This window comes from Eurypyga helias, unplaced genomic scaffold (assembly GCF_000690775.1).
Source record: "Eurypyga helias isolate BGI_N326 unplaced genomic scaffold, ASM69077v1 scaffold38530, whole genome shotgun sequence".
NCBI classification, from domain to species: Eukaryota; Metazoa; Chordata; class Aves; order Eurypygiformes; family Eurypygidae; genus Eurypyga; species Eurypyga helias.
The window spans coordinates 1-9,991 of NW_010225672.1; the positions used below are offsets into that span (position 1 = coordinate 1).

Sequence of the window (9,991 nt, forward strand, 5' to 3'; positions counted from 1 at the left end):
AGCCCTTACCTGTAGTTCCCTTTCTTGGTCAGCAGCTCCTTGAACTGTCCCAGCGTCACCACGCGCCCTTTGACGAGGGGGCGGTAGGGGATCGGCTCTCCGCAGAAGTAGTAAGCGACCACGATGTTCTCGCAGGGCTGGGACGCGCCGCTGCCCAGTCTCTTCTGGGGCTTCAACCTGCCGTGCACAAAGACAAGCGACCTGCTGAGCATCAGCCCACCGGCCCGCACGGGCGGGCCCGACAGCTCCTGACTGCGGCCCATCCTTGGCCCCAGCCACCAGCTCTCTCCCTTTCCGCTTGGAAAGGCTGGATGGGGCCAGATGGCAGCTACAAGGAGGGCACAGGTTCCAGCTCAGCCCCTTCGTGCTGAAGAAACCCGTTCCGGACCATCGCTGGCTCAGGGGTAAGCTCCAGGCAAGGCAGAGCGGCCCAAGCCCACGGCAGCAGACCCCGGTCACCACGAGCGCGCTCCCGGTGCGCACCGAGCACGCAGGGCTGGATGAGCGCTTGGGGACGATCACACCAACCCTGCTCAGACTGCTCTGGATTATTGCTGTCGTGGCCAAAATAGCTCAGCACAGCTTTCCGCTGACCTACATCTGCAGGGCTGCGCAGACAGGACCGCTCCTGCTCCCCTGGGCACCTCTCCCGGCACAGACGGAGGCTGGAGAGGATGGAGCTCCCAGTGGGACATGCCCCGGAGGCTTTGCTGCCCATCCTGTCCGTGCAGGGTGGCAAGGCAGCCGCTATCCCCAAAACCTCAGTGACTTTAAATGTCCTGTGTTTTCCTCACTCTCGGGATGTTGGACTGGTCTCTCCTTCCAGCCCACACACCAGGGCTCTGCTACGTGGTGCCATCACTAACCGAAAGCGTCAGCCCCATTTTCAGAGGTAGACAAACATAGCAATAATAAAAATCAGGGTATTTTGCCCTTCTGTAGAGCCTTTCATCTGGGGTGCCGTAAATGCTGCGCAAACATTGCAGCAGCCTACACAAACTGGTAACTTGGCATATGTGGTCTAAGCCAGAGGCAGTCTTCTCTTTCAAAGTCACATAAAACAAATTTGGCAGCTTAAAAAACGTACTTAAAAAGCGCGCTGGATAAAAAGGATGATTCTGTATTTACACGACTGGAAAGTTGCTCTAAATCCCAGAATTTGCCAAGCACATGAGGTAATCGCAGTTTTGGAAATGACTCCGACCCTAACCTTTAAACGCTGGCTCGCGGGCAGAGCACCTTCCTAACGGCACGCCCACGTAGACGTCGGCCTTGCAGAGACCAGACACAGTCTTTTCACCTCTTCCTAAAGGCAAGAGAGGTCTGAAGTTCAAGTGAACAAACCCTCCTGGTGCCTGCTCTGCCTGGGAGACCTCTGGAGAAGACGCAGCATCCTGAGCGGCAAGGGCCCGCTCCTGGTGCCAGCAGAGCTCTCGGAGCCTCTCCCACTGCCGTATCAAAGCACAGGATGCCCTTTAGCTAGAAAAACATTAAGGAATTGAATCATCCTTGGAAAAGAAAAGAAAGAGGCATTTAAAGGAAAAATGGGTCATAAATTCAGGCAAATTCCGTGAACCCTGTGAGCCAGAAGTTAATTGAAGGGGTTTGGAAAACCTCAAAGTCCCTAAGCTTCTCTTAATCCTGCTAGAAACGAGTCGTGACTGAGAGCTGCCCGGGGACCTGGGGACAGAGCTCCGCACCCTGCGCAGGCGGCAGGGCTGGTTCCCCCCGGGGGCTGCAGCGCTCCTTCCCCTGGGGAGACGGCGAGGAGAGGGCCCGAGGAGCTCTGCTGTGGCAGCAGCAAGAGGGGGACCATGCTGGTGGCTGGGAGCCCTCATCCTCCTCCTCCTGCCGTGTAATTCAGCCCTGAAAGGCTGTTTCTGAACGTGCTCAGCCCGGCTCCAGTGCTCAGCTCTTTCCAGAGCAGAGATGTGCCGGAAAACGATGCCTGAAACAATGCCTGAACGTAGAAACTGCACCGCTCGGCAGAGCTGGAGTGAAGAACAACCCTCGTGGCTTTGCCCACCTGCTTGCGCCGTAAATCAAAGCAGGGGTGGATCCTGGGGCCGAACAAGGCTGTGCAGTGGGACCAGTCGGCCAGGAGCAGGACACACACGTATCCCGAACCGCAGCCACCGATCTCCGGCAGCTGAAGGCAGGCTGAAGAATAATGAATCACTGAAAATGTAATTTCCCAAGGGTTTCTCTTGGGAGAGCAAGACAAGACAACTCTGTGCGCTTCCGTCATTGCCAAGAGATCTCCCGAGACCTCGGCTTACCCCAACAGGCCCACAGACCCTGTCAGAGCTCTGCCTCATTACAGCTTCCACCTGCCCCCATCTCCCGGGCGGCTGCGTGACCCAGGGACAGGCAGGTACCACCACCCTGCCCCTCCTGGATCAGCTCCCTTTGTCACCCGCACACGTTACCCCGTAAGGGAACGGCAGCACTCATCCAACACCCGCGCTCCGCTACCCCTCCCGGTTTTTCAGCCGTGTAACCCAGCCGTGCCGCGACAAGGAAACGAAGCGTGGGTTAGAGCACAAACCCAACCTCACTGCGACGCAGGGCTGAGATGCCCAGCTCGCTCCAACTCAGCCCTGGGGCTGGAGGGCTTTGGAAAGCCTCGGATGCACCCGGATGTCACCTCAGCAGGTGTCCCAGGGGCCAGGCTTGGCTGAACCCAGTTAATTCCAAACCAAGCGCATGCTGACGTGCTCTCTGCTTGCAAAAATCTGAAGAGCTGGTAGTAGTTACTTCATCCAGCTGCAAAGATAACTGAACTGTGACACTGAGCTACAGAAGGTGGCTCGAAACCAAGAAAACTGATGGTGACTGGGACACAAACGCTGGGCACACAGATCTGCAGGTCACACAGTACCGGACACTTAATGCTGCACTACTTCCTAGCAGCAGCCACGTAGCTATCTCAGAGATCAGCATCGCTCCAAATGCTGCGGAACAGGGAGAGAAAGGCTTGTTCTGCAACAGGAGTGTGATTTCTGGAACATTATTTATGACTGCCAGTACAGACGCTGCAGAGGCCTCCTTTCATAGAATCACAGAATGGTTTGGGTTGGAAGGGACCTTAAAGACCATCCAGTTCCACCGATGGCTCAGTGTGCTTCACCCTGAGCACCCAATCCTGCCAAAATCCAGCAGAGAGATTTCAACACCCAGAAAACCCTGGCTGCCTGGGGACCGCGGCCTCCATTCTTGCCTCCCACTGGATACGGGCACACTGTGCTTTCCAGGAGTCGTTCCCTGTTGGTGAACGTGGCTCCTCGGTTTTTCACACATGGGGCAGGTCGGGGGGATCCCTGCACACTGGGAGAAGAGCGGGATTTCATGGGGAGGCAGCGTAAGTGGAGCAGCCCAGTGTTGGGACTGCTCAGCCCGTCCTCCCACTGCTCTACACGGCATCTGCCACAATGCCACGGGGTTCCTACAAAAACCACATGTACGATACATGCCAAATGATTATCAGAATATTAATTGCATATTCATACAGCCCAGGTCGGGGTTTCGAAAGTGTGTGTCTGCATCTAAACCTTTCTGGGGAAGTTGCGTCAATTTAGTACGACTATAAACGACTCTACTAATAAACACCATCCAATTACACCAAGTGAGAGGTGGATCAAATAACCTTGGCTTAGCCTGACTTGGGAGAGCCCTCTAATTACCTGGCTTTCAATCAGTGCTCTGACATAAATACGTAGAAGTCTGCTACATGGTCACTGCAAGCAAAAATAACTGGGGCTCGGCAATGAAAAGGCTTTTTTACGTGGTATCTGTGTTTCTAAGAGTCAGAGCCAAAGCTTCACGTTTTCAGAATACAGCTCTAACACTGTGAAAGTTTTTAATGGACAAAGTGCTTTTAGCTGTTAACAGTAATTATGTAGCACTTCCAAAACACTTTTCACCTGAGTGCCACGTGCCTGGCAAATAATCTTCCCTGAAAGATACCCACGGGAGCAGGAAAAATGAGCTCTGCATCAGGCTGCAAGCTGAGCCACAAAAGGGTGCAGTGACTTGGACAGGGCCGTGCAGTGCCAGTGCTGCCACAGCACCAGTGCTCCCATCCAGACTCTGCTGGCAGCCTTTGCTGGAAGCCTGTGGGAGATGTGGATAAAGAGCAAACACATATCCTTCTTCTGTACTTAATTTTGCTGCATCCACCTGAATTCTGCTTCTGCACCAACCTCTGAAATTCTCGCGAGTCAGTGAATACTGGGGGAGAGAGCTCTCCCAAACCGTGCCCTTTCTAGACACACTCCCCCTGCCCAGCTCCTCCTCAAGCTCTCAGCAGCCCCTTTCCCACCCTCCCAAGAGCAATTCCAAGAGCAATTCCAGTGCTAAGGCCCACAAACCACAAGCCCAAGCCCCCCGGCCGGGGTCTGGCATTGGCACCACCACGTTAGGGGGACTGGGGCAGACTTCTCTGACCTCTCTGCATATACCCCCTCCCAGCTAGTGCTGGAGACCAGAGTGGGGGGCAGTGGACATCTTCCTCAGCTGCTCACCTGCAGAGCAGCCCCCATCTTCCCCCAAGCACAACCGGACCTATCACCGTACCTTTGTTTAAGGGGGAGTTTTCCAGCCCTTTTTTCTTCCTCCTCCAACCTCCTGCGAGCTTCTTCCAGCTGGGTGAGAGGGTTGGGGGCTGGATTGGGCGGCATGGTAGGATCTTGGATGAAGGGGTGAGAAGGCTGGACGACGTTTCGGAGCTGGGCACTGACCCACGGGTGCACCGCGACAGGTCGCTCGATGGAGAGGGGTCGGACCATGTCATGGGACAGCTGCTTCTTAGCACCTGAAGAACTACAGACAAGCACAAAGGTTTCACACAGGCCGCCGAGCTGCTTTGGGCAGGCACACATGACTCCTAGATGGACCTCCTGCTTCCGCAGCTGGACACAGGCACCACCAGGAAGCTCCTTACAGCATGGCTTCCAAGGGAGAGGGGAGCACCATCCAGCTCTAGAGATTTCAGGACAGCAAGTCCTGAGATGTCAGGGTGACCAACGCAACCCTGACACAAAGCCCACGGATCTGTTTATGGGACTCTCATCAAGTCCACAACACACAAAAATAAAACCAGCTCCACCATTTGTGACATTCCCCCAGAAGATCTCTCACATGCTGCTGATGTTCCCAGGCTGGGAACCTCTCCATGAACTGCTGCTCGGCATCTCCAGGCTTTCCCTGGAGATGCCGAGCAGGGATGTCCTTCCCTAGCTCCAACAGCAGACCCTGCTGCCTGCAGCATAACCCAACCTGGCCTCTACTGTCAGGCAAGAGGAGAAACCAGCGGTTTCCTCAACTCAGCAGCTGCCTCGGTGGGGACGAGACCCAGATCCCTCTTGACATTATTGGCAAGCACCGGTTTTTGCCAGAGCCTGACCAGACTGTGATTAAGGATCCATGCCTGCAGGAGATCTGCTTAACTCCAGAGAAATTCCTGAGACAGTCACGTCCTTGGGTCCCCTTTAGGCAGGCAAGGTCATCCCAGAGGATGCTCCCAGCAAGCTGAAACACTGGACAACCCTGAGCGGTGCTCAACTGCTTACTCAGGACCAATGGTGCTAGTGCAGCAGGTCCAACTGTTCTATCAGCACCTTGCAGCAGTAACAGGCATTTACACAGAGCAAGTGCTCCGAGGAAAAATACTGGCTACTGTGTGCCATGCTCCCCACCTCAGAACCACAGCAGCAAGTTGTGAGATTCCCTCAGGGCTGCAACCTCCCCAGCACAGCCACAAGTGAAAGTCATCCTTCAGAAAAAAACTGCCCTTCCAGCCCCAGAGCAATCCTCAACCACCAAAGGATCTAAAAACCTTGTGCCTGGCAAATTCCTGTCGTCCCCAGATCTCAAGGAACAAGGCAGACCGCTGGACAGCCTTGTGCAGCAGATGCAGTGCAACAGCGTGGAGACCCCTCGCTCTGCCAGCCCTTACCCATGGTTTGTTTTCTTATGCCTGCTGATCTCCTTCTCTCCTTCTATGATCCACTGAAGGATCTTCTGGTTTCTCTCCACGTCTTCAGGAGATCCTGGCATCTCATAGTTGGCACCATCACTTTTCCCTGAATCGGTCTTCTTAACGTTTCTTTTTGAGAGCAGACTTGCTTTCCCACTGCAAGAACAAAGCTTGAGACATCAGTGCTTTGCCTAAGCCAAACGACCGCATCCAGCGCAGCGGAGGATGGACATGTCCATCTCCAGACATAGCCAGCCCTGCCAGGGTCCGGTGCAGACGAGGTCCTGCCTTCTCCCACAGCCCCCTGGCCCTACCACAGCTCAAAGCGACTGTCCTGCAGTTGAGGCTAAAAGCAAGACTGGCCATACCTAGGCTGAGCAGGCTGCCCTGTCCACCCCCCCGGGGGGAAAGGGAGCTTCTCCTCTGGCCAAATGGTGATGGAACGGCAACGTGGCCATGACATTGTGACGGCAATGTGGCAAAAAGCCCTGCACACGAAGGGTTGTGTTAACGCCCCGTCTCTTTGCTCCGAGGAGGATCACCCTGGTGCTGCAATCCGCCAGACCCTGTCAGGGGGACTGTCTTCCGCAGGCTCTCGTGTGCTGGGAAGCCCAAACATGGCGGCCAGACAGAAGAACTCTGGCTCTGCTTACGGCTGCAGCAAAGGCTCCCACAGAAAGCCCCCGCTCCCATCCCACATCCATGCCCACGTACTCAGCCGGGCAGCCCCATGCGCAGGAGGCAACGCAGAATTCACCCGTGTTGGCCTGTCATTGCCACAGCCTGTAATTCCATGGGACACTCCCCGTCCTCATCACCCACCCACTTTACCCCCCAGGACCTCCCTGCTTCCGCGCGCTCGCTAACACACACAGGACCCAGCCGTAACACCACAGAGGAGCAACAGGCCCTCAAACAGCTTTGCTGATTTTCTGGGGCGAAACAACTGGAAAGGGGGTACTGAAGATCTACAAAGGCAGAGCAAACTGACAGCTGCTTCTCTGCTTCTCTCCACATGAGCACTAGCAGGTGTCAAATGAAATTCTCCAGTAGCAGGTTCAGTGTCAACAAAAAAAGCGCCTTTTGCTGCAGGTTGCAACCATCCTGCAGACAGAGACGAGGGGAAGGGGGACGGCAGCCTGGCTGGGCTGAACAGAGCCAGACAAACTGCAAGAGACTGCTGGCTGCCAAACAAGGGTGTTGGATGAAAACTCATGTCTTGAGAAGCTCCTAACCCAGGGACTGTCAGTAACTGGGAGTTTGTGCCAGAGGAAGGACAGCTCTGAATTTGCCCTCTTAAATTCCCCTTAAATATGTGCTGCAGTTGGTGCTAGAGAGGGTCCTGGGTCTAGATGGGGATTTGGGTTGACCCAGCAAGGCCATGCTCATGCTCTGCTGAAGCAACAACTGAAGAAACAGGGCAAATTTAAGTGCTTCTCCCAGAAAAACTGCCTGGAGAGCAGTTTGCTTCAGTTGCCTCTGTGCTCTGCCTCCTTCCTGCCACCCCAGAAAGCTGATCCTGCTGCAGACCCAGCCACCTGCCTTCACTAAATATCTCACCCCTGGTACTCCACAAAGCATCACCCCAAAACCACAGCCCCGGGGAGCCAGCTGAGCTCAGGCTCTGCCCTGCGGCTGCTCCAGCACCATTTATTATCCCAGGCAGCCCCGAGCTCTGCTCTCACCTTTGCCGTCATTTGGGAACAGGACTGGCAAAACCCACAGTGGGGAAGGAGCCGCATCCGCTCCCCTCAGCATGGAGGGGATGGAGGAATTCAAACGGCCAAGGAAGATGGACAAAAGTCCGTAAGACAGCAGTACGTCTTTCCTGGGCAGAGGGTCCCCTGCCCCAGAGAACGTCCCCTTGGGACAAGATGCTACAGCAGCACTACAGCATCCACTGCTTTGCTAGGAGCCCTTCTGGTGAATGGGTTAGGCCTTACAGGAGGGCTTTGTTGGCCCTCATAAACACCTTAGGAGACCGGTTTCTGTCACCCAGACCCCCTCCTGTACTCAGCAACTCCGGATGCATGGCGAAGTAAACCAGCACCTGCAATTTCTAAGCATCTCCACTGCTTTAAAGAGCAGAATAACTGCTTTATAACCAAGGCTATTAAAAATCCTGGCTAGAGGGTGATGAGGTGAAAAGGGGTCTTCAAGGGTTATTGAGGGTCATACCCATTTCTGAAGAGGAAGAGCTGTGGGAGGCCCTTAAACCATGTCCCAGCACAGGCTTTCACAAGAAAACGTGGTTCAACCACCCTGTTTCACTGGCACGCTACAGCCCATTTATGAAAGAGCTTAGAGAAGCCACAGCTCTGGAGACTCCCGTGGGGTGTTGCCTTGACTCACCTGTAGCCTAAAGTGTCCATGGGGACAGGGCCCATGCCCAAGTTTTCAGTGTAGTTTCGTGACTTTGTTGCATAGTTATGTGAATCTACATTCCAAGCAAAGCTGTTCTGCACTCGCTGTGTGGCCTCGGCCTCGATCTGCTCTTTTGGTTTCATCATGCTGTGGTGATGGATGTGGTGGTAGACGTGTTTATGGTGGTATAAGTTAGCTGCATCCAGTTTCATTCCTGATTTTGTTGCGTGTTTGCCATGCCCTGGAGGAATTGTTCCAAGTGTCCCTGACAGCTTTCCTAAGTGGCCACTTTCCGGGGACCGCGGTTTAGGAGAGTGGCGGCCAGGTCCTGGAGACTGGCAGCCTGGTGTTTTCATCACACGCTGGACATGTTCATCAAGGATGCTTTCTGGGTTTTCTTCATGGGCATCTCTCATCTGCATCCCAGCGCAGCCCATCTCAGAGTAACGAGGAGCGAAGTGATGAAAGGCTTGGGCGGAAGGCATCTTGTGGCTAATGACTGAGGGACCAGAAGAGATATCTGCATCCTCACCTTCTTCTTCCTGCAAGAAACACGAGGACAATCAGAGAACGACAGCGGGGTGGTGGAAGGGATCTCTAGTCCCACCTCCCTCTTGCAGCAGGACTGCTGCCAGGCCTTGAAAGGGTCAGGCCTGGCGTTGTCCAGCCTGATCTTCCAGCATTCAAGACGGAGATTCACCAGCCCTCTGGAGACCTGTCACCCTCCTGCGGAAAACTTCCTAATGCTCAACCCGAGCCTGTGCAGCCTTGCTGCCGCCCGAGCAGAGCCGCTCAGCATCTGCACCTGCTTTTGGAGCCACCATTCGCCAGGGTCTCCACACATTATCCAGAAAGACTGGGCAACCTCTGCCAGGCAGCCCACACGTCACAACCCGGTTACAGACGCAGCCTTCTGATGAGCATAACAACTCCGTCGGACATACGAGCAAGCAGAGCCTTACTACAAAGGTCCCCGAGTCCCGTGAAGGCGGTTCTGTAACAGCCAGCAGCGGAAACACAACTTACCACACCGTACCTGCGACTTCCCACAAAGACGCTGCTCCAAAGCCTATCAGATGAGTTACAGGATATGCGGCAAACAGCCCTCGAGTCAGGCGAGAACAGGGGGTTTCTCACCCGAACGACTACTTCACAGAGCCCCACAGCGGGCTTGCGACAGGACGGAGCAACTGAAGGGCGACAGCAGCACGAGTGGTTCTCAAAACCAAACACTGACTTCTCCCAGGCGTGCTAAGGCTGGACTGACACACTTCACGCAGCTAAAGAAACGGGCTGGAACTAACTGCTTGTTCTTGTAGCTCCCAACAGCCTAGGACATGCTGTCAGCGACACGTAAGTCCTTGCCAGGAAGAATAAAATTCCTCCATGCTGACAGCCACAGTTTTGATGCTGACAAACTACTTTATGCTCCAACATAAACTCAGGTATTTATGAAGTTTCTTTATTGGAAGTCAGGATTCCTTTTTTTTTTAATTACATAAGCAGGATTACAGCGAGTCCTTTAATCCTGCTTTATTCTCCTCCATTGGCACAGTAAAGAAATCAGTTGCAGCACAGGGTATTTCTGCCCTGCCAGATAAATGCAACTGCTAGAAAACACCGACTGCCATCAGCTTTGCCTGTCAGATG

At 54.4% G+C, this 9,991-nt stretch overlaps 1 protein-coding gene across 1 annotated transcript; it reads right to left on the minus strand.

Moving 5' to 3' along the window:
- Positions 1-5: 5 nt before the first annotated feature.
- On the minus strand, positions 6-8,940 carry LOC104508600 (axin-1-like). Its single transcript, XM_010150289.1, has 4 exons — positions 8,330-8,940; positions 5,957-6,133; positions 4,576-4,821; positions 6-177 (listed from the first exon to the last, which is right to left on the minus strand). The coding sequence occupies exons 1-4, from the start codon at positions 8,824-8,826 to the stop codon at positions 6-8; spliced, it is 1,092 nt and encodes a 363-aa protein (XP_010148591.1). The 5' UTR covers positions 8,827-8,940.
- Between the last annotated feature and the right edge of the window lie 1,051 nt (positions 8,941-9,991).